The following is a 25,870-nucleotide window of genomic DNA, read 5'->3' as shown; positions in this document are numbered from 1 at the left end:
CGCGTTCTGCACTGGTGTGCGAGTCTCATCGACAATAAACGCAAGCTCTTATCAGCCCTATCCACCGCGTTTACATTGTTATTAATAGTGGATACTTTAATGCGCTTCCATGTCCAAGTGTCTGCTATCAGACCCGTTGAAGTGCAGTTTCTGTTCATGTGTGCTATGTGTGTTAACCCTATATAGCCTACCCTACATACAGTTAGGGTGATATACATGACTTAAAATGTGATATTGTCCGCAAACTTCTTAAGTTTCGTTTGGTCACACACCACAAGGTGTCACTGTGGCCTTAAAGCTTCAGCACTGCCACTCTGAGCTCGATTGCTGATGTCTGAGGTAAAACACGCCCCCCTCATTAGCATACGGAAAAAGAAATGTAGAAATAAATAAATGTAGAAATAAATAAATGTGGAAATAAATAAATGTAGAAATAAATAAATGTGAAAATATAAATAAATGTAGACATAAAAATATTTATACATAAATGAATGTGGAAATAAATAAAAGTGTAAATAAATAAATTAATAAATAAAAAAATAAAAAAATGTGTGAAAAAATACAATTATACATAAATAAGAAAATAAAAGTATAAATACTCATTTATTCGTACTTTTTTACATTTCTTTGTATATTTATTTATGTATTTATTTATGTATTTTTGCTTTTTTACATTTATTTGTATATTTATTTATTTATTTATGTATGTATTTATTTATTTTTAATTAAGTCAGCTTTGGCATTCCATAGCAAAACAGTGCGGCACAAAGCGCTTATGCGCATCCCGAGCGTAGAATGATGCGCTTGAAGCAACACGGAGTCACAGCGCGTCGAGTCCGCATTGAAAAGTTCAAAGCACAAAGGAAAGACATATTGATGCGTAGTGTATTATACAGTATCTATCTACGCAATAGTTTACTGAGCCTTTTATTTTAACAGTTTTAAACTTTAGTTACTGTGCACGTGAAGAACAATTATTGTGGACTCTACTCTATTGTTGTGATCTAGCAGACACCCGGTAGAAACATGATTAAGTTAAGGCCCAACAAGATAAAGTTATTTTATGCGAAACCATAGACCTTTATCTACAGATCAAGTATAATAATAGTAACATTGAATCATCTTGGAGAGGGTTTCATCATGTTGACTGTCGTAACTGAACGCGACGCTGAATACTGAATGAAGAATGACTGACAGCCGCAGCGGAGGGAAAAGTTTACGTGATCTTGAATTTAATGACTTAAATGTTAATTTCTATCTCACATTATACTATAATGGCTTCAGAACACTTGTAATTTAGTGCACAAAAACTTTATGGTGCTTTATAATGTTTTTGGTGCTTTTGTGGGGCTTAGCAATAACACAGAATAGTACACGCACAATATCGGATTTTGATCGGCCTCGTCTGATCGATACCCGATCCGGCAAAAATGGCAGTATCGGAGCCGATACCGATGCTGAGTATCGGATCGGTGCATCCCTAGAACAACAAAATATACTTTATTTAAAATAAAACAAACAAACCAAAATACCGCCAGCAGCCCCTCGCGGACGACTGCTGGCTACCGAAAAAAAATGTAACTGCCAGCAGCCCCTCGTGGACGACTGCTGGCTAAAATAAAGTACAAATACAAAAACCAAAACACAACGTAAAACCAGGCCTGTTCCTCTCTCGATCATCAACGTCGTCGCTCCTCCATTATGCTTCCGCTCCTCCGTGAGAGATGCGAGACCGGTGTGCTTCACAGGTGTTGCTCATTAGCAATCGCACCACCGGCCTCGCGCCATTCTCTCACGTCCCTCGGCCATCCTGTTCGCCACAGCCATGCACTTGTTCATGCTGATGGTGAGGAATTACAGTTGCAACATCTCATAATGTACCTCAAACTGAGTGGCGTATCACTGAGAAATGTCCTGCTCAAGTTGTCCTTGCGATGGAGGTTCGGGTTGAATAACTAGTTCTTTCAAGGTTTCATCATCGGACTCGCGCTCGGATTGATATGGTAAAATTGACATCATTGTTTGTTACTGTGTTTAGTTTACGGTGTAGGACGCCTCTGGAAAGCTGACGATCGAATGTAGAAGTCCTCCGCTTGAGAGAATTCCAGAGAACGCAGTCAAGTAAACTTTGGTTCCGACCACATTAGTTCCCAAGCAAAATAGAGGAGAGGTTGATCATGTGAATTTAATAAGAAGGCACAACATTATTTATAGGCAACATGTTCGCGCTAGAACGCTTATTCCCTTTCGTTCAGTCACTGCGAGTTACGTCAGTGAATGACGAAATGGGGGTTTCGCTTAGAGGCCTATCACCTTCGAGTTTTAGAAAACGAGCCAATGGCGCCAAAATGCCTTGGGTGGGCGGAATTTGCATGCCGCGACTCCGCCCCACCGCGTGGGTATAAAAGGAGGAGCGCTGGCAATCTCGCATTCTGGGATCAGTGTGTGTGCTTCTCCCTGGGCGCTTCATCACTCTGCTGAGCTTTTTCCTCTCACAAAAAGAGCTTGCGCGTGGCATGTCTTTTTAAAGATGTCTCGCCCTGCGCACTCTGGCTGCGATCGATTTGTTTTGCATCTGATGGGCATAATCGGTGCCTTGCATGTGTGGGCTTAGATCACGCTAAGGCACCATTTTTGGATGATTCATGTTCTCATTGCGGGAACATGACCATCGCAGTGCTTCGGTCAAGACTCGATGACCTCCGTGGACCTCCCCTCTGCCACACCCCATTCTATCCCCTCCGCGAGAGGCGATACTTTGACTGGTGACCAGGGTGACCTGAGGGTTACGGTGTGGAACAGAACCTCGACGATTCCTCTTCGGGCCACACCCCCCTCTTGTGCACTGCAACCCGCGAGCGTGCAGAATGAGATTGCAGGCCGGTCTTTGGACCCGCCCCGTGTCTCATTTGGCGCTCCAGATGATTCGCCGCATCACAAGGTGGGCTGGAGTCTTCCGGAGATGAAGACTCGGCTGTGCTGCCGCCTTCGGGTGTGCCAGCATTGCCCGAGTCGGATCTGGAATTGACAGCCATGCTTTCCCGGGCAGACGTGAAAGTGCTCGCTGCTGGATGATTGGTTTTTGGGGTTGGCGAGTTGTGTTGCCACAGAACATTCCACGGGGGGAACCCCTTTTTACCCTTTGCCTTGGCCTCATTGAGGGCAAAGAAGACGGAAAAGGCCGCTGAGTATTCGCGAGAAGTCAAAGGAGACTTCCACGATCTTATGACCCGCCCCCAATACCTTTCTTCCAGGAGGTGCATGAGGAGGTCACGAGATCGTGGAAGTCTCCATTGACTTCTCCCGAATACTCAGCGGGCTCTTCCGTCTTCTTTGCCCTCGATGAGGCCAAGGCAAAGGGTACACTGGGGCTCCCCCCGTGGAGTGTTCTGTGGCAACACAACTGTGTCCCCTCAGCGCCTCCACCTGGCGTTGCGTCCCTAAGCACCCCTCCAAAGCCTGTAGGTTTTAGTCTACTCTGGTGGCAGAGACCTATAAAGCTGCTGGGCAGGCTGCCGCCTTACTACATGCTATGGCCATCCTTTAGGTCTACCAGGCCAGGGTACTCATTGACATGCACGAGGGTAGGGCTGGTCCAGGGCTCATCAAAGAGCTGCATGCCGCCACCGACCTCGCTCTTCAGGCGACGAAGGTGACCGGACGCTCCCTGGGTCAGGAGATGACCACATGCGTGGTCCAGGAAAGACACCTCTGGCTTCACCTGGTTGATATGTGCGAGGCTGACCAAACTCGCTTTCTCAACTTCCCCATATACCAGGCTGGCCTCTTCGGCGGCTCGGATGAGGACTCGGCCCAACAGATCTCGGCGACCTAGAAGAAGATGGCAATCAAACATGTTCTGACCCCGCGGCCAGCTGCTGCCACCCAGCCGCCAGCTCAGACGCCTCAGTCCGCTCGCCGCAGGGGGCGCCTTATTGCGCGTTCCACCCATCCCGCCCGGCCCCAGCAGCAGCCGTGGAGGTAGTGGAGGTGGAAGGCTCCCCAGCCTGTGTGCCTACCGAACGCCAGGCGCCGCTCCCCTTACGGGTAGCTCAAAAATAGGTTGCAGTTCGTTCCAGGAAGTGGTTGCAGGGCGACTCCTTCCCCCCGGTGGAGGGCCGGGGGAGAGCCTCTTCTTCCAAAGAACTGACATTCCCATCTCTGAGCGCTCAGAGGCCGCGGATGGCAGTGTGCACCGTATAATCCCAATCTGCTATACTGTGGTAAGTGGCAATGCTCCTGTCATTCATGCGGACATCGCCACCCTACTGGCGAAGGGTACAATTGAGACCGCCCCTCCAGCCGAAATGAAGTCCGACTTCTTCAGCCCCTACTTTATTATACCCAAGAAGAGCGGAGGGTTACAGCCAATCCTGGACCTGCGCATCTTGTACCGAACCCTTTACAGAATTCCGTTCAAGATGTTGACAGCCTAACGCATTTTCTATTGTGTGTATATCCGTTGGACTGGTTTGCAGTGATTGACCTGAAGGACCCGTACTCTCATGTCTCCATTCTTCCTCCACACAGACTGTTTCTTCGGTTTGCTTTCGAGGTGCAGGCATACCAGTACACGGTTCTCCCATTCGGGTTAGCCCTGTCCCCTGACCAGGTTTGGAAACAAAGGGATCTGGTGCTCCGGCACCTCGCCCGTTTGGGCCTTTCGGGTCAACTGCGGCAGGTTTGAGTACCCTACCACCTCCGGTGGTGGCTACCATCACTTCGCTAGGGCCGTCTACTTGACACGCCTATGCGTTGAAGTGGAACCTCTTCATCACCTGGTGTTCTTCTCGCCGAGAAGACCCCAGAAAATGCCCGATCAGTTTCGTGCTTTCCTTCCTGCAAGATGGGTTGGCGCGAAGGCTGTCTCCCTCCACCCTCAAAGTGTATGTTGCTGCCATCGCCGCACATCACGATGCAGTTAAAGGTAAGTCTGTGGGGAAGCAGGACCTGGTCATCAGGTTCCTTAGAGGTTCCTCCTCTTGTACCCTCTTGGTACCTCGCAGTGGTGTTATCTGCCCTGCAGAGAGCTCCATTTGAGCCATTGCGATCAGTGGAGCTTAAAATCCTGTCAACAAAGACAGCGCTCCTGGTCGCTTTGGCCTCCATCAAGAGGGTAGGGGACCTACAGGCATTTTCGGTTGACGAAGAGTGCCTGGAATTCCCGGCCTGGATATGTGCCCAAGGTTCCCACCACTCCTTTCAGGGATCAGGTGGTGAACCAGCAAGCGCTGCCCTCGGAGGAGGCAGATCCAGCCTTGGCACTGCACTGTCAGTACACGCCCTCTGTGCTTACATAGACAGAACGCAGTGTTTCAGGACTTCAGACCAGCTCTTTGTCTGTTATGGTGGGAAGCTGAAGGGGAAGGCTCTCTCCAAGCAAAGGTTGTCTCACTGGATATGGTTACTACTGGATAGTAATTGCTTTAGCATACCAGCAGCAAGGTCGACCATGTCCCCTTGGTGTGAAGGCACACTCCACCCGGAGAGTAGCTTCCTCTTGGGCTCTAGCGCATGGCGCCTCACTGACAGACATCTGCAGAGCTGCAGGCTGGGCGACACCCAACACATTCGCGAGATTCTATAATCTCAGAGTGGAGCCAGTATCCTCTCAGGTACTCGCCCATAGTGGCCGGTAATAGGACCCGCTCTATGTCATCGCTTGCTCACCATTCCACTCCTCAGACTGGATACGTGCGATATTTCACTCAGATGAGTTCTTCTTTCCAAGACCTTGAGTTCCTCCTACACTGATGATGCCATCACCAGAGTACATACCTGGTTGGTCAGCCCTCGTGATTGGCTAGGTTTTCCATGTGCTTGGTTCCCCCGTTGGGTGACCCCCATTTGTGTATTTCCACGGTAAGTCTCCATCTAGCTCGTTCCTTTCCCTCTCGCTCGAGGTTCAAACATTTCACCCTGTGGGCTGGATACCTCTGAGTCTTCCACATGCATCCCGTACTTGGGTCATATGTGTATTCTGTAAGACAAGTCCTCCCTTCGGGCAGGCATTGTGTTGCATATTTCCACTGAGATATGCTTCCCAGTGTACCCCCTGACCTAATTCGCAGTGACTGAATGAAAGGGAACGTCTCGGTTACGTCTGTAACCCTCATTCCCTGAGGAGGGAACGGAGACGTTACGTCCCTCTGCCACAACCACTGTACCGCTGGAACGGCCTGGAGTTCAGTCTCGGCTCCTCAAGAGGAAAACAATGCGAGATTGCCAGCGTTTTTCAGCGGGAATGCAAATTAGATGAGCACTTAACCATGAACACAAAAGACACCCCACATAAATGGCTTTTAATTGGTTTATTTAGTTTGCAAACATGTCACTATAAATGTCACTTTACATCAATCAATTTCTTACTTTCACATTTAAAAGATTCCATGAATTTAACTTATACCCTACTTGGTCAGTCTGCAAAAATAACGATCAACATGCTTGTTTGCTTTGCGTCCCCTTTCAATAAAGTTTTAAAAAAGACCAAGCATTCAATCTAAGTCAGAGCGTCCATGAATCTTTCTACGGCGCCATTGGCAGGGCGGCAAGCGCAAATTTTGCCGCTCTCACCGGCTGTGGTGTGAACGCACAGTTACTGTGTTTAGTTTACAGCGTAGGAAGCCTCAGGACACGCAGAGCTTGGCATGGCAATGGGCGGTTTTGTTTTCGACACATGCGCTGCACGCGGTAGACCAATCACAACAGACTGAGCTGTCTGGCCAATCAGAGCAGAGCAGCTCACTGAAAGCAGGGATTTAGAGAGATTGATTCATCTGACGAGTCGTTTGAAAATAATTGAAAATATGTTGATGTGCAAATGTATATTATGAGAAAATTAAACAGTTTTTTGACATATGATGCATGTAAACCTGTTGTAGGGGACTCCGAAACAACATTAGGAAACTTTAAAATGGCATAATGGGGCACTTCAAAACCTTAAAAAAAGTGAAAAATGAGGACATTCCTCAAAACATATTTTTGTTGTTCACTCTGTGTGCAAGCAAACTCTCATTTTGCAGGAACTAGCCAAAGTAGGCAACATGGACAGGTTGCATGACATGCTCAAAAACTATAAAGGCAAGGGCAATGTATATATACATATATATGTGTGTGTGTGTGTGTGTGTGTGTGTGTGTGTGTGTGTGCGTGTGTGTGTGTGTGTGTGTGTGTGTGTGTGTGTGCGTGTGTGTGTGTGTGTGTGTGTGTGTGTGTGTGTGTGTGTGTGTGTGTGTGTGTGTATGTGTGTGTATGTGTGTGTGTGTGTGTGTCCACTTTCAACCACTTCTGTCCTGATTTCTTTCAGGGGAGAGTCTATAGGCAGCTAAATGGATGAGCTTTTTCAGATATTTCGATCTAATGGATGAAATAAGCTCCTGCAATTTATATATGAACGTGCCCGGAGACAGCAGAAAAATACACAGAGAACATCAGCTTTCGTTTCTGCACTGAAAGCCGTAAAACCAAGCAGAACGTGTACCTCGCAGTGGTGTTATCTGCCCTGCAGAGAGCTCCATTTGAGCCATTGCGATCAGTGGAGCTTAAAATCCTGTCTACAAAGACAGCGCTCCTGGTCGCTTTGGCCTCCATCAAGAGGGTAGGGGACCTACAGGCATTTTCGGTTGACGAAGAGTGCCTGGAATTCAGGCCGGCTAACTCTCACATGATCTTGAGACCCCGGCCTGGATATGTGCCCAAGGTTCCCACCACTCCTTTCAGGGATCAGGTGGTGAACCAGCAAGCGCTGCCCTCGGAGGAGGCAGATCCAGCCTTGGCACTGCACTGTCAGTACACGCCCTCTGTGCTTACATAGACAGAACGCAGTGTTTCAGGACTTCAGACCAGCTCTTTGTCTGTTATGGTGGGAAGCTGAAGGGGAAGGCTCTCTCCAAGCAAAGGTTGTCTCACTGGATATGGTTACTACTGGATAGTAATTGCTTTAGCATACCAGCAGCATGGTCGACCATGTCCCCTTGGTGTGAAGGCACACTCCACCCGGAGAGTAGCTTCCTCTTGGGCTCTAGCGCATGGCGCCTCGCTGACAGACATCTGCAGAGTTGCAGGCTGGGCGACACCCAACACATTCGCGAGATTCTATAATCTCAGAGTGGAGCCAGTATCCTCTCTGGTGAGTGCATGTAAGAAATCAAGAATGGATAAGACAACATTGTGCTTGGTACGTTTTTTGTGTCTTCAAACTAAACTTGGGTCATCAGCCGACAAAGTTTCAATCCCATCTGGTTACCACGCTTCCCATAATGTTGGTCAGTAGGCGGTCTTTTGTGGATGTTCGAATGCATTCGATCACATGAAATTTTACACTACGAAAGAAATTCAGTCAAAGGAGGTTTCCACTACCTCTAGACAAGCTCAAAACTTTTTACACCTTTTTTTTTTTTTATCTTAATACCAGGTGTAAATAAGGCCTAAGAATTACTTGCTGCTAAGAGCAAGAAACAATCAAATGAAAACATGTAATGTAATAACCTTAGTAATTTAATGTTTCTTAAAACATTGTTCATTTTTGTACAGTGAACAGCTCTGGTACTTCTTTGGTTGTCATTGATGTGTCCAATGTAAAATCTGGGTCCTAAAGCAAAACCCGTTTAGAACCATGGCTTTAAAATGTAACTTTAAATTTAAAACATTGCCATTCATTCTAGAAGGAAACAAATTGAATTCACTAAAGAATCTCACTCATTCTCTTAAGTACTTTTAAAAAATTTTATTTTAAATTTTTTTATGCAGAGGTGCTATACGTATTCATCCAGCTTTCTTCTGCATCCTAATCTCATCCATCTCTATGACAAGCTTCATTATGGGCTGATGCTCTGATGCACGGCAGTACCCATTAGTGCTTAGTAAAGATCCTTGGCCCGAGCAGATCATTTATAAACATGAGAACAGACCTGGAGGGACTGTGTTTAACAAACACATTTGGTCCTTGTAATAGAATTATTTAGGGAGTACAAGAGTAAAAATCACCCAAAAAGCTGGGCTCTAATTGGATACTGACCGTTCTGTTCCCTCTGCACCCCTGCTGCTAACAAGTCCGGCTCTCCCAGGCTGATGTCATTAAGTCTGCTGCCCAGACACTCCAAACACAATAACTTCCACCACTCTTCAGCCTCCAGCTCTGTGGACACACACATCCATATCATCATGTTTATATGCAAACATACAGGAGCAGCTACTGAAGAGACAGCAGCAAACAGGGAACAAGTAGAAGAAAAACACATTTACAGATTCATGCACAAAACAAGCAATTTGCGATGGCTACATTGGTGATGGATGTTATTTTTCTAGTCATTGAACAGCTTAGCCTTTCTATGAATATTTAATGTTACAAGAGATTTGTGTTTTAAAACTAAAATAGCCAGTAGTCATGTCCAGAGAGACATACAGAAGTGACAGACAGACAGGCAAGTTTATAGGTTTGGACACAGTCTAAAAATACTCGCCAAGTGCCAAATGTGAGTAAAAAACTGGCTGTCAAGAAAGAAAACAGAATTACTGACCATTTTTAGGTAGTGCAATGATGGAAGAAATAAAATCATACAGGTTTGCAACAATGTGAGGGAAAATGATGACAGGTTTTCTTTTTTTTTTAGGTGAACTTTACTATTTATTACACTTACAATCATATATAAATTATATTTTATATAGTTATGTTATATACTATCGGTCAAATGTTTGGAATAATACGATTTTTTTATGTTTTTGAAAGAAGTCTCTTATGCTTATCAAGGCTGCATTTATTTGATCAAAAATACAATTAAAACAGTAATATTGAATAATATTATTACAGTTTAAATTAACTGTTTTATTTTAATATATTATAAAATGTAATTTATTTCTTTGATGGCCAAGCTGATTTTTTTTCAATCAAAGTCAAATGATTCTTCAAATCAATAAAATGCTGATTTGCCACTCAATTATTATTAGTTATTTTTAACATGGTTTCTTATTATCATCAATGTTGAACAGTTTTTGCTGCTTAATATTTTTATATATATATTTAATTTTATTTTTTTTATTTCAATGAACATTTGAAATGGAATTCTAAATGTAACATTATAAATGTAACATATGTTTTTACAGTCACTTTTGATTAATTTAATGTCTCCTTGCTGAATAAAAGTTTTAAATCTTCTTCTTACCCCAAACTTTTGAATGGTGCTGTGAACAAAATATTAAGCAGCAAAAACTGTGTTCAACATTGATAATAATAATAAATAAATAAAAATCTTTCTTGAGCACCAAATCAGCATATTAGATTATGATTTCTGAATAATCATGACTGGGCTAATGATGCAAAAAATATTCTATATTCTATGTGTATTTTATTTCTGAGATTGAAAGCTGAATTTTTTGCATCGTTAGCCCAGTCAAGATTTTTTTATATATATATATATATATATATATATATATATACATATATTATTTTAAATTGTAATTATATTTTATAATATTACTGTTTTACTGTATTTTAAATTTAATTTTAATTTAATTAAAAATGCAGTCTTGGTGAGCATAACGTCTTGGTGACTTCTTTCAAAAACACACAAAAAAATCGTAATTCTTTCAAACATTTAACTGCTAGTGTATAGAGTGATATATTTATTGTTATGTAAATAATGCAGAGCTTAATGCACAGTAAAAAATAATATTTATGGGTGGCACATTTTCTCAGTTTACACATTATTGGCAGGTGTTGCAATAGTTATTTTGGCCCCTGTGTGCACACAAAAGAAAAACACAAATAGCATTCTGTAGGAGTGGAGCATGTTGAGTAAGCCACTTGCATGTATTTATGTGACTTCTTGTTTGTTTTTTCTTGGCAGTTAGTTTATGGAATTCCTGAAAAGCTCCTGGCTAATCTACAGCAGACTCTGAACAGAATCATTCTAATGAGTAAAACCTTGCAAATGAAAATCCACTCAAAAGCACCTAATGCAGTTAAGTACAATGACACAAAGGGGGCACAAATTATGACAACGGCAACTACAAAATGAGCTTCGTCCACACCACTTCTCCTTGTGACATGGGTTTGAAAGCTCAACATTATAAGATTAGATTTATCTAATTATGCGGCAATTAGTTCGTGAACATGGTTGAGTTTGCGTATTCAGCGGAGCTTGTTTGAATAACAATTGCTGTCTGCTTGATGTTTTCCTAAGTATATTTCAGCTGTAGAAGCTTAAAATGAATACTGTATGTCTATTCACATTTTAATTTTGCTTGATTGAGTAATGTGAGCAGACACCATTCAAAATATTCAATCAGAAAAAATAATAATTTGTTTTAGTGCCAAATGCATTAGTGAATAGTACAATAAAGTCCTATCAAATAAGTTCAGATAAGTTGTGCACACAGATCCAAAAGCTGGAAATTAAACCACAATGCCTTGGATTATCTATATCTAACTGTATTTAATCACAAACAAATCATTGTCTACATTGTCTCCTTTTTTATACAAGCTTTTTGTTGGAGTTTTTGCATGGCCTCTCTCCTGAGACGGTGACCTTTAAGTGTGTCTAAATTCACACACTCTTTTGGGCCCACTGAGTGGAAAATTGGATAAACAAATACTTCATCAGCATGGCAAACTCTCAAGTGCTCAGGCAGCTATGTGCACAAACACAAAGATGCCCGGTGGAATCACAGTTCCTTACAGCACAACATCTTAACATGCTTAATGGTTCACTCAGAGCACAGGAACTGAGAACAACTACATGATGAATAGTCAGGAGAGAGAAAATGGGTCAGGATGGATGAAAATAGATTAATGTGGCAACATCAAATTGATAATGAAAATAATCATCGACGAATTTCATTGATCTCTAGGGTCTCTGGACCCTGCATTGAGAAGGTGAAGCCACTTTAAAGCACTAAAAAATGTCTTTACATGGGAGGGACATTTTTAATTGCATTTTGCTGCGTTTTTTTTTTTTATAAGGTGAGCATTTTCATTTAGCAAAGTAGAGCATCTTAAAAGGAAGAAAGCAATATTCATTGGTAAACATCAAATGTAAGTTTAAAATTAACATTTACATTTATGCATGTGACCAAACATCTTATAGAAGGTATACTTTTTTTTTCATGCATTCCCTGAAAACAAATTCAAGACCTTGGCATTGCTTATGTCATGCTCTACTGAATTTTTATATTAGGAATATCTACACTACCATTCAAAAGTTTGGGGTCAGTAAGATTTGTTAATGTTTTTGAAATAGATCTCATATGCTTACCAAGGCTGCATTATTTGCACAATAGTAATATTGTGAAATATTATTAAAATGGTTTTCTATTTTAATATATTTAAAAAATAAATAAAATTATTTATACCTGTGATGGCAAAGCATCATTACTCCAGTCTTTAGGATTCTTAAATGAAGTTCAAAAGAACAGCATTTATTTTAAATAGAAATATTTTGTAACAATGTAAAATATACTTTACTGTCACTTTTGGTCTGTTTAATGCATTCATTTTTGTTTAAAAATCATAACGACCCCAAAACCTTTGAAAACAATTAAATTTGCACATTGATCAAAATGTGAAATCTTGATTCCAATTAGTTATAAATCACAGCCCTCATAGTCAGACATGATAATTCTAAGAGAGAGAGAGAAAGTGAGAGAGAAGAAAAGGGTCAGATCAGCACAAGTGTACCCGACAGACTCAGAGGGGAGGTGAGGAAGTGGAAGTGAAGGATCAAGGGAGGTCGAGTTCCTACATGTGGCGGACATGTGAGGGACACAAGCTCCATATGGCCGGAGTTAGTGGGAAAGGGGAAGTTCGAGAGGGGGCGGCTACCTGTGCCAAAATTAAAAGAGCCACAAGGAGAGTTTAGCACACTCACACACGCGCCTGAGGTCCACATTGACACAAAGGTGATTTACTCCCAAGGACAACAAGGTGATCAAATACAGCAGGACACAATACCAACAAACAAGCACAGAAAAGTCTTTGAAAGTGTCACAGATGCAACACTGAAGGACTGAAGACTTCATTTAAACGGCCTCAAGGCAAACCCTTGGTGTACGCCCATATCTCGCACAGCTCTTCATTTATGGCCTATGCCCGCACTACCCGTTTCCCATTAATATCCTGGCTCTGGAGGGAGTGGAAGAGAGTCGAGGCAGAGCTGGGGGTGGGGAGGTTATTGTGGTAAATGGATTCAGGAGAACATTCCTCGCCTCCCCCTGGCAGTGCGGAAGACCCCAGAGGTGCTAATGATATCCCAGCGGGTCCACCATGCTGCTCACCCTGTGCATATCCACTCCACTGCCTCTCCTTCCCGTCTTCCCCTTCTCTCCTACCTGGGAATTTAGCTCGACAGGAAAATGTGAAGGCAAAGGACAAATTCAGTGCTAGATTTAGACAAGTTTTCTCTTCTTCTGGTCTAATAATGTCTTTGTGACCACATTATTGTAGGGTGGAATTCACTAAGAATTATTTGGACCTGCTGTTATTATGGTTAATCAGCACATACTCACTAAAGAAATTGTAAAAGTCAGGTACACTCTGACTAAAGAGTGTTCGTGTTTGTCTACACTGCACCATGGATTTGTGCCTGGGTATGACGTTCTTTTCAATGATCTGATAAATAACTGCTGCCATGATCACAAGAAAATGTATACAAATGTTATAATGCTAAATTAATAAATGTAAATGTCTCTTTTTCAATGAAATGCCATTCAATAGTGCTGAATTTGGCGAGTGAGTTTAGGCTCATTATAAATTATAAATATATTTAAATAAAGCCATTTACATAAAAAGGAGGTGTTTACTGATGTTAATGACGTAATTTAAATACTCATTCAGCATTTTATCTGTGCATTTAGTACTACGTTAAACTAGATGCAGGTTACCGGTTCAAAATATGATGTGGAAAAGCGGATAAAGCATATTTATTTAAATTTATTCATTCATACATGTGCATTTCAAATGCCATAGGAGCTATACGCTTTTTCTCATTTTTTATCGGTCAAGTTTTTTTAATGTTTTTTAATGTATTGTCTCTTATGCTTGTCTTGTCTCTTTTCAGCATCATTACTCCAGTCTTCAATGTCACATGATCCTTCAGAAATCATAATCTAAAAGGAACATTTCTTATTTTTATCAATGTAGAAAACAGTTGTCTGCTTAATAATTTTGAGGAAACTGTGATCAAAAGAATAGAATTTATTTGAAATAGAAATAATTTGTAATATTGTCTTTCCCGTCACATTTGATCAATTTAATGAGCCCTTACTGAATAAAACCCTTAATTTCTTTAAAAAAAAAATTGTGGTAAACCCCAGAACTGAATGTTAAAACTATTCTAAAATCATTTCGCAACCAAGTTTGTGCTAACTCATCTTTGTATTCTGGATGTATTTTTTTTTTCCCCCAGCGAGAACACTTTGATCAGTTTTGACATTGCCATATTTCCACTACACGATTTTCAGTGTGAGAGGAGAGAAAACACATGGGAAAAGACACTTTCTGCTGCCAAGCTAATGGTGAGTAAAGCATCCCATTCATATTTCAAATGCGTGTTTGTGTTTTATGCGTTTCTTTTGTTGTTTTGTTTTCTAACTGCTGATCTATCTGTTGCCTTTGGCCATATTCATTCACTTAGACACAAATCCCTGTATATCCCAATGGGCTCTTCTAACACTTACTAGTCTTAATGTTTTGCAGCACCTTCTCCACTTTCAAGGTATAAATGGAATAACTCAAAGAATAAACGATTATCCCTGATATGTGAAAATCAATATTTGCGCATCTTGAAATATAGAATAAATGAAGTCATTTTGGATACAATCCAGCACTACAACAAAGACTTTTCTCATAGCTGGAGACAATGCTTACCTGACTCACAGGCAAATGTCTTTGACGTCTCATCACAGAAAATAATTGCCACTGCGTGTTTCTTGGTCTCTCGTGGCATTCGCGTAATGTTCTTAATGTTGTGAAGCTCAGTAATCTGCGGAAGAAAAAGACAAAACTCATTACCAAAATGAACAAACTCAGGAGGAGGAAACGAAGAGAGGAGGATGACATTGAGGTAAAGTAGTTACTGTTATCTGAAAATGAAATGATTTGAAATTACTGCTGTGCCTGAATTTATGGTGCAATGGAGATGAGAGTTAATGCTTGCCCTATCTATTGTCACACTAATGACAAACACCAAAGAGTAGTTGGACATTGGAAATTTAAAATAAATCTTAATGTTCATAATATTTCTATACATTCAAGTATGTTTTAGACAGGGTTACATCAACCTTGGTTCATTGTGAAAACGTGCTGCGGTTCCTTGTACAATACTATGTTGTGACCTCAAAAAACGTATTTTAGTGCATGATTTTTAAATGTATACATTTTGAAATTTATCATATTTTTGGCTTTCCTAACAAAGTAAACTTGCTCAGTAGCTCACCTGGTACAGCATTGCACTTGTAATGCAGAGTGCTAGGATAGGAGATCCTTGAAACAAGATTTACCATAAAAGAGCTCAATGACTTTTAGAAGCAGGAAAAAAAAAGGAAATTTTTTTTGCATGGTTGCATCAGCAAATTGCTATTTTTTTACTATTATCTCATAATTTGGCAGCATGCATATTAGGCTGCTGTCACTTTAAGGCCTGACGCACAGATCCATTATTCACAAGCATTTTCTTTCTTAACATATGTTCACTTAAAACATAACTGACCATGTTTAAGCGCAATAAGCAGTGAAAAAGAACTCAATTTAGTATTTAGTACTTTGAGGCGGCTTTATGTGTGTGCACAAATCTGTAGTATCAATAGGTATCGAAAAATGTATATTTTTGACAACTCTACATTGCACTTAGTTTATTATTTCAGGTGCCTTTTAAAAGACTACAATTGAAAAAATGTAGCCTATATATTATATATAAAATTCAACCTGCCAAAGTGGTAGTAGGAGTGACTGCATTACACGCCACTGCTGAAATCCACATGCATTTGGCAGGTTTGGCGGATGTTAATGTCAATCCCTGGTGAGAGTCACGGTGGAGTGTTATTTTCAAACACGATAGATCATCAACTTTTTAACGCCACTCACCAAACATTTCATTTCCAAACTGACACATTACGTACAACAACCTAGCGGCTTTTAGTGCCGCTGACTGGACATTTCACTTAGAAAGTGAAAGTGAAAAACGTGCAAGACTCAACATAATATCATTTTGCAGAAATGTCACCACAGACACTTTTTTTTCTCAATGAGGGTTACACAGACAGACACGTATTTCTTCATCCAATGCTTTATTATACTTAAAGAGATCGGGAAATGGCCTCAAGATTACTTAAAATTATTTAAAATAAGCCAAAACAATCAGTAAAATGAGCCAAAACAATTAAAAATCAAGATGCTTCACATTTGAATTCACCCATCAGCATTTTAAGCATTTAAAGGCAGGGTAGGTAGAAATCCCCAAAAATACTTTTTTCCAAATTTGTTTAAACTGTCTTTATATATCAATGCATTATTAAAATGTAAGTACTCTGGAAAATAAATTATAAAAATCGAGTGTCTGTAGTCCTCTCAGGACTGTAATAAACACAGCTCATTATTCCATTCGGGACGAAAGAAATGATTGGCTGGGGCGACTGTTACTCTCCCTTGCTACCATGGATACCACCTCTGCTGATACAGGAGCAGCCCAAATGCGCACATCCGTTTGAAGAGGCACCGAAGCTAGTAATAACAATTATGGCAGAGAAAGAACAGTCAAAATTCTCAGTACCTGCATATAGAGGCAGCGAAGTCCAACAAGTTAAAAAAAGGAAGACAGTATTTGAAAAGGCTATTAACAAAAAGTCTTTGGATAAATCAAGAAATCATACGAGAGTCAATATCGGCGTGGCTTTCCAGCGGTGGCGACAACTGAGGGATCTCAAAGGGCTGAAAAGTGACTCCATGATGGCTTTATTACTGCTGGACAGGTAATCTTGCTGTTTTCATTTTGATGTCATTTATTTTTTCATGAAGCATGTATCACTAGCACACGTAGCTACCTAATATACCGGTCCTTCTCAAAAAATTAGCATATTGTGATAAAGTTCATTATTTTCCATAATGTAATGATAAAAATTAAACTTTCATATATTTTAGATTCATTGCACACCAACTGAAATATTTCAGGTCTTTTATTGTTTTAATACTGATGATTTTGGCATACAGCTCATGAAAACCCAAAATTCCTTTCTCAAAAAAATAGCATATTTCATCCGACCAATAAAAGAAGTGTTTTTTTAATGCAAAAAAAGTCAACCTTCAAATAATTATGTTCAGTTATGCACTCAATACTTGGTCGGGAATCCTTTTGCAGAAATGCCTGCTTCAATGCGGTGTGGCATGGAGGCAATCAGCCTGTGGCACTGTTGAGGTGTTATGGAGGCCCAGGATGCTTCGATAGCGGCCTTAAGCACATCCAGAGTGTTGGGTCTTGCGTCTCTCAACTTTATTTTCACAATATCCCACAGATTCTCTATGGGGTTCAGGTCAGGAGAGTTGGCAGGCCAATTGAGCACAGTAATACCATGGTCAGTAAACCATTTACCAGTGGTTTTGGCACTGAGAGCAGGTACCAGGTCGTGCTGAAAAATGAAATCTTCATCTCCATAAACCTTTTCAGCAGATCGAAGCATGAAGTGCTCCAAAATCTCCTGATAGATAGCTGCATTGACCCTGCCCTTGATAAAACACAGTGGACCAACACCAGCAGCTGACATGGCACCCCAGACCATCACTGACTGTGGGTACTTGACACTGGACTTCAGGCATTTTGGCATTTCCTTCTCCCCAGTCTTCCTCCAGACTCTGGCACCTGGATTTCCGAATGACATGCAAAATTTGCATTCATCCGAAAAAAGTACTTTGGACCACTGAGCAACAGTCCAATGCTGCTTCTCTGTAGCCCAGGTCAGGCGCTTCTGCCGCTGTTTCTGGTTCAAAAGTGGCTTGACCTGGGGAATGCGGCACCTGTAGCCCATTTTCTGCACACGCCTGTGCACGGTGGTTCTGGATGTTTCTACTCCAGACTCAGTCCACTGCTTCTGCAGGTCCCCCAAGGTTCTGGAATCGGTCCTTCTCCACAATCTTCCTCAGGGTCCGGTCACCGCTTCTCGTTGTGCAGCGTTTTCTGCCACACTTTTTCCTTCCCACAGACTTCCCACTGAGGTGCCTTGATACAGCACTCTGGGAACAGCCTACAGCCACAGAAATGTCTTTCTGTGTCTTACCCTCTTGCTTGAGGGTGTCAATGATGGTCTTCTGGACAGCAGTCAGGTCGGCAGTCTTACCCATGATTGCGGTTTTGAGTAATGAAACAGGCTGGGAGTTTTTAAAAGCCTCAGGAATCTTTTGCAGGTGTTTAGAGTTAATTAGTTGATTCAGATGATTAGGTTAATAGCTCGTTTAGAGACCCTTTTCATGATATGCTAATTTTTTTAGATAGGAATTTGGGGTTTTCATGAGCTGTATGCCAAAAACATCAGTATTAAAACAATAAAATACCTGAAATATTTCAGTTGGTGTGCAATGAATCTAACATATATGAAAGTTTAATTTGTATCATTACATTATGGAAAATAATGAACTTTATCACAATATGCTAATTTTTTTAGAAGGACCTGTAGCTACCTAACCTTACGTAGCATAGCTATCGTTACACTGGCTTAGCTATGTCAGTGTAACTTTGTGTCGACTGGTATAACGTTACTGTTAGTGAGCCAGGGTTGAGACGATAAATAAGCAATAGACCTATCTGTAGATGGAAGCTGTTTTGTTTAATTTCGCCAAATCTAACTTAAGGTTAAAAAGTTTAAGGGATCTATTTTTATACCTAGCTGCTTTACCCTCTGCCTAAACTTTGTTCCTATGTTCACCGTGAACTCTACCTGCTCCGTTTTTTCACGTTTGGTTTGTTGTTATTATATGCTCTACCTATGTCTTTATGTTGTATCTGCAGTGTTGTGCCTGAACGCGTTCATTGAACGATAGTTCATGAACTCGTTCATATTTTGGGCGAACGTGAACTGAAGGTACTGTATTACTGCCTGATGAACGTTATTGTGAACGCGTTCATTCTGGTGTCTGTGAACGCACGCTCTCTCAGTTTAACTTCGTTCAATAGGTTGCCAGATTTCTATAGAGTCTTCCAGGCGAAAACCGGGATAAAACACACGTAAACAGGCCTTAATATTTAGCGAAAAAAACACCCTATCTGGCAACACAAGCCACCAGTGTCACACCGAGGCCGCCGCATGTGTCATCAAAACACAAAAGCAGTATGTAGTCGACAAAGCAGCGAGGAGGCGTCGTATCGTATGATCAGTTTTAAGACAAGGTCGGTGAGGATGGGAAAAATCTTACATTTCTGTGCTAACTTTGCCCCCCGATAAAATAACCGCTGTCCGTGGTTGTATATGGGTTGTGGCAATAATTAAAAAAAAAAAAAATAGCTCGCAGCAACATATGGAAAAAAAGAACTATGAACTAGTTCATTTTTTGGAACTGTGAACTTAGTTCAAAATTGAGAAGTATGAACTATGAACTGAACTAGTTCATTTTAAAATTAGTGAACTGAACTTTGAACTAGTTCATGTAGAAAGTGAACTTTCCCAACACTGTGTATCTGTATGTGTTATACAATATATGTTGTGTGTGTGTGTTATATTATCTTGTGTCTGCAATGCAGTTGTGAGAAAGTGTTTGAGTGTATGTTACTCAGTTTATCTGTAAACAATCTTATGTTATGAATCTTACAACTTCACCTTCATCACAGTGTAACTCATAGTAACAGCAAACGTGTATCAATTAAGCTATATATAGCTTTGCCTTATATTTAGTTTGATTCTGTTACGAGCTAGTAAAATATTTTAAACTTTACCAGTATCAATATGCGAGCTTGATAGTGAGTAGGCCTACTAACAGCCATGTTAATTGTTTATATTCATACTGATAAAGTTAGTTATTTTATTACTTGTGATTCTGACATGATGTCACTATATGCACTGCACTCCTCTCTGCTCGGCGCTGGTAAACGCGTCCGACTCTTCCAGCTGAGCGAACGGCTGGGATCGCGCGTTCATGTGTTTTGGGGGCGTGGCTTTGGAAGGAGCCGAGAAGGGAGGGGGTGGGTTATAATGGAATAATGAGCTGTGTTTATTGCAGTCCTGAGAGGACTACAGACACTCGATTTGTATAATTTCTTTTCCAGAGTACTTACATTTTAATTATGCATTGATATATAAAGACAGTTTTTGGAACAACAAATTTGGAAAAAAGTATTTTTTGGGGATTTCTACCTACCCTGCCTTTAAGTGTGATTTTTATAAAGTATCTATTATAGTAGTATTTTATAACTAGATGGGCATTCTTATATACTTTTTTAGTCAAGCCAAGATCTAAAATAATCTATGGAGGTAGAAATTGTGTAAGTACAATTATTTAAAAAAAATCCATATCCTTATCACGAAAAACTGTAAAAATTATCGGACCTTTGAATATTGTTTTGGATAATGGGGGTTCCTGGAGTCAAAATTTTTGGAAGCCACTGATCTAGAAAAAAAAAAAACATAAGAAATGCTCTTGCAAATCGGTTTCATCCAGTACACTAAATAAGGAAGATAATGGGATAATAAGCGATATGACTAAGCTGTCACCATACTCCAATTAGAAAGAATGAATGCTGATATTGTTTTGTGATTGCTTGCGCTTTAATAAATTAAGCAAGTAGGGATGTGAATTTGAATAAGATTTTTCATCCATGATTTAAAATATTTTCACATTCATGACAAACACTATTACCTCAGATAAAAGCCGCCTCCTTACTGACAGTACAAAATAAGCACAGTCTAAATTTAAAATGCTCTTCGGGTACATTTCACTTCATCTTCTAGCATCACACTCCTCATAAAAAAAAACTAAAAAAAAACAAACACATTACACAAAGTTTACCAACACTTCTTCCGAGCTCTGTCAAAATGTAGTTGAGACAGCAGACGCTACACCTCACCTCTCAGCATTGCCGGTGGCATTTCTTGGTTTGAGAGTATATGATTTGCCTGTGGCAACGGGGAAGGTGTTTGAATCTGAATGTGTTTGTGTTGTGCTTGAGAGTGGGTTCAAGGTTTTTCAGTCTGATGAAGGGTTTGCTCAAGCCAAGGCTTTGAAAGAACTTCTCCAGCTTGAGAGTATCACAGTGAATGGATGACGTGCTGATGATGGGTGTGTTGAAGCATCTTCTGAAAACTTCTTGGCTTTCAGCGATGTGCTAGCCTCGCAAAGTAGGGAAGTAAAATAATGAAAAATGTTTTTGAAACAAAAAAACTTGTTGAATTGCACTACTTGAAAAAATATGCATTGCATTAACCCTGCTTGCATTTTAATGCATTGTATTTTTAGGGCTTGCATTTTTATGGGCTGAAATTCAACATGGTTGTATATTTAAGCTATGAATATTTCAATTCAAAACATTTCACACACGTTTTCATTAATAAAAATTAGGGATGGCATCGGGGATCAGTGCGATACTGTCCTCATATACTCGTACTCATAAAAATGGCGATTAATCACGTACAAAATAAAAGTTTGTGTTTACATAATATGTGTGTGTACGGAGTAGATTTATTTATATATAAATACACACATATATGTATACATTTAAAAAATATTTGCATGTTTATACAGTGTGTATATATATATATATATATATATATATATACATACATACACACATATACACACACAATTTATATTATATATAAATATTTGATATATAAATAAAAAAAAATCTTAAATATGCATATATATAAAAAAAAATTATATATACAAAATAATTATACACCGTACACACACATATATCATGTAAACACAAACTTATTTTGGATTAATCGCGATTAATCGTTGCCCAGCACTAAACTAAACAAAAATAAAATCTAGATATTAGATGAAAAACTTAAATGAAAATTTGGAAATGTTTCCTTGGCAACTTGCTGAAAGTTGAAGTACTGAAATAAAATTAATTAAAGCTAAATAGATCTATAAAAAAAATTTAAAAAAAATGACAAAAAGCACAAAATGATTAAAACTTAATCTAAATCTAAATTAATATATATATATATATATATATATATAAAAATTCTAAATAGTAATACTATGATGCATAAATAATACTAAAATAACACTGTTAAATAAAGTGATGATATTAAATCAAGTTTTCCATGTTTTCTTATAGATAACTGAAGTCTTCCAATAAAGTGAGTATTAAACAGAAGATGAATCTCTCACCTAAACACAACACATTTTGTCAAACAGTTTTGTCAAAAAGTTGTTATGCACTAGCTGCAGATATTCTTTTTTTAAATACAGAATACTTCTTTAAATAATATATCAGGTTGCATTCAATTTAAAAATCTCTTAATTTTAAAATGATTGTCAATACCCAGTTTCATCACCAGATAAATAGTGTTGAACAGCTTATCAAACAACACAAATCTGGAACAGTGTTCAACAGCGACACTTGATCCCAATTTCTCAAAAACTGAACATGAAATTGGCTCCAAATAGGAGTTAATAACAGTAACAACTGTTTATTTCCTTTGAAAAAAGTTGGCTTATTGAGGTCACTACCCTACATGTGATTTAATGCTATTAAATTATTTAAAGTGCCCCTATTATGCTATTTTAAAGTTTCCTAATGTTGTTTTGGAGTCTCCTACAACAGGTTTACATGCATCAAAGGTCAAAAAACGGTTTAATTGTCTCATAATATACATTTGCACATCACCACATTTTCAATGACTCTCAAACGACTCATCAGATGAATGTAATCTAAATCCCTTCTTTCCGCGAGCTACTCTGCTCTGATTGGCCAGACAGCCCAGTCTGTTGTGATTGGTCTACCGTGTACAGCGCGCGTCGAAAACAAAAACTCCTATTGCCATAACAACGTCAGCTGTCAAGAGGCGTCCTACACCGTAAATTAAACACAGTAACGAACAATGATGTCGTTTTACCATATCAATTTGAGCGCGAGTCCGATGATGAAACATTGGAAGAACTAGTTATTCAACCCGAACCTCCATCGAAAGGACGACTCGAGCAGGACGTTTCTCAGTGATATGCTACTCAGTTTGAGGTACATTATGAGATGTTGCAACTGTAATTCCTCACCATCACAATTAACAAGTGCATGTCCATCAATAAACAGATTATTTTACTTGTACTTATTCATTTACCAAGTATTTTTCGAATTTATTGCGGTGAACATGTGGAAACTGTATCAATAACAGTGCATACATTAGCCAAGCTCTAGTGTGAATGACTGATGTAACAAACGTTGGTAAAACAAATCTTGCTCCATGCTTAATCTTTCCTCTAAGTAGTGAGACCGACAGACAATCTGCATTTATAGACACAGTTTTAGGTAATAGTGGCCCACAACTGATTAGCAGAAGTATTTCAGTAAGACAGTAATAATGTGAGTTAACCAGTTAGCAGGAGACCTACACAATATAAAACTCAAAACTAAGTATTTTGAACACCATCTTTCAAGAGCAAGAAGTTTGCGAATCCTGCATTGAACTCCGAGATTTGAGAAGCAGTCGTCAGTAAAATAAAGGGAACAACAAAAGTTTAGGATTTTACTGCTGTGGTATCGTGGTAAAGATGAATTTTAACCACTGATTCTTCACATGCTCGTCCTTGGGCAGTGAAAAAAAACTGGCTTTACCTTCAGATTTTAGAGCACAGCGTCTTCTGGACATGATGCTGTCCAGTGTCCACAGGAATCAGCTGCAGTGTTTGAGGTTCATGGTATCCCTGGTGTCTGCGCACGCAATAAGTGGGCGGGCAATATGCTAATGTTTCATCTTGACGTCACAACAAAACGGCTTATGACTCATTTGAAAAAAGATTAATTTCATTGACTCAGAGTCGACTCTTATTTTTGAAAGACAAAAACATTATATACGGTGCACTTTCAGATTTAAAACTTTGCAGGCTGTTTTCATTCACTTAGAGCTGTGTTACACACTACATGAAAGATCATTTTCAAAAATCCAGGGGCACTTTATTTAACATGAAAACAAAATTGAACATTTTCCTAAAAATAGCTGACAATTTAATGTTAAAGGGCACCTATTATGCCCCTTTTTACAAGATGTAATATTGGTCTCGGGTGTCCCCAGAATGTATTTGTGAAGTTTCAGCACAAAATACCCCACAAATAATTTATCATAACCATTTGAAAATGTCATTTTTGTGGCCTGTTTTAAAAAGAGCTGTTTTGGTGTGTACCACCTTAAATGATATACCAGCTGTAAATGAGCTGCATATCCCCGCCCTGCCTTTGGATGAGGGCGTAACTTGCAAACAACAGTCGGTAGAAGCAGAATGGCTGAGAGTGAGAGACCTATGGGATCAAATTCCCGCCAAATGTATTGCGGCCACGGATCAAAATATAATAAGCGTGAATCAAAAAATAACAAGCATGAAAAAAAACTTTAAACACATTAAAAAATATTTTTTACAAAACTTAAACTTGTGTTCATGCTTTCTTTAAAATTATGTTTTCTTGGTTTTATTACTCTGTACTTTGCGCTCTCTTTCATTTTCTGCTCATAATTTATTTTTTTGTACGCTTGTGCTGTTTTTCTCTTCGCTCTTCTTTCCATGTTCTGCGCTTGCTCTTCCAAATGTTGCAGTTCGAGTTTCATGTAAATTAGGGCGGGCTTAAGCGTCACCATTGGTCCACTAGTTCTAGATTGACAGCTCCTCCTCTAGCCAATCAAACGAAGAGGGGAGTTGACGTCACTCCAATGCGACTCGCGCTACTGATGTTCTCTCGTAGAAAAATCTTTCCGTGGCAGGACACCGTTAAACTGTATGTGTGCCTGCAACTCGACCTGTTACGTCTACCTGGCGATCCGTTATCGTTAAATTCGTCACCCTAACGACGACTATCTGTTGTGTCGTCAGTTGACAGTTGTGCCTGTCTGACGATCCATCATATTCACCTTTAATGCCCTGGCCGAACCTTGCACTGTGAACGTCGATCTCCTGCGAGCCACACAACAGTGTTTCATTAAAGAATTCCTGATTTGAACGAGAAGTTTGAATGAATGACTCACTCACTCACTCATAAAGACAGTAACTTGCCACCACCTACTGGCCGTTTTACTTTCATATTTAATCTATGACATGGAAGGGCAATGTTGGTCCTCCTGGGTGCAGAGTTTAGCTCCTCCAACCCTAATCAAACACACCTGAACCAGCTAATCATCATCTTTAGGATAATTAACACTGCTAGGTTTTTATCGGAGGTGACGCTAAACTCTGCAGGACAGCGGCAATCCAGAAACGACGTTACCTATCCCTGATCTTTTCAATAATTGTCATGTTGCTGTATTAAAAATTGAAGCTATATTTAAAACATTAATCCTAAAGTAATATGCAATTATGTAGCTATGTAAATGAACACAATAACTATAATAAATCACTTCATATCAAATCCACCTGGTTTCTGTAATCTCCTGTACACTATCACTTTCATTAATCTTTTGTCAAATGGTACATCTAGTCTAAAATTAATTTAACAGGCTACCTAGGCTATATGATCGCTTAACAACAACAATTAAGAACATATTTCAGGATGGCGTATTTAACTGTAACGGATCACCAGTAGGCTGTGCGTTTTTTTTTTCCTTTTACAAAGGCTACAGGTTTATTTTAAATTTTAGTTGTTGTTGTTCTTTGTTTTACATACTCTGAACTGTACCACAAATGCCTTTGTATTTGTCTTGTACTTTCTGCACTGTATGCCTTGTCTGTAATGGAACTAAATAATAT

At 39.8% G+C, this 25,870-nt stretch overlaps 1 protein-coding gene across 2 annotated transcripts in view; it reads right to left on the bottom strand.

Annotated features, from left to right (window-relative positions):
* dok6 (docking protein 6) overlaps nt 1-25,870 on the bottom strand; it is a 107,079-nt gene that overhangs the window by 32,244 nt on the left and 48,965 nt on the right. For both annotated transcript variants that reach the window (XM_077244488.1, XM_077244489.1), the window contains exons 3-4: nt 14,861-14,975; nt 9,017-9,136 (exon numbers count right to left, since the gene is read on the bottom strand). In XM_077244488.1, the coding sequence (XP_077100603.1) occupies nt 9,017-9,136; nt 14,861-14,975 (235 nt within the window). The remainder of the gene's footprint in view (nt 1-9,016; nt 9,137-14,860; nt 14,976-25,870) is intronic.

This window comes from Siphateles boraxobius, unplaced genomic scaffold, assembly GCF_051911475.1.
Source record: "Siphateles boraxobius isolate OS27281-9 unplaced genomic scaffold, OSU_SipBor_1 26, whole genome shotgun sequence".
NCBI classification, from domain to species: Eukaryota; Metazoa; Chordata; class Actinopteri; order Cypriniformes; family Leuciscidae; genus Siphateles; species Siphateles boraxobius.
The sequence above is the reverse complement of the archived record's forward strand: the minus strand, read 5'-3'. Positions and strand labels throughout refer to the sequence as shown.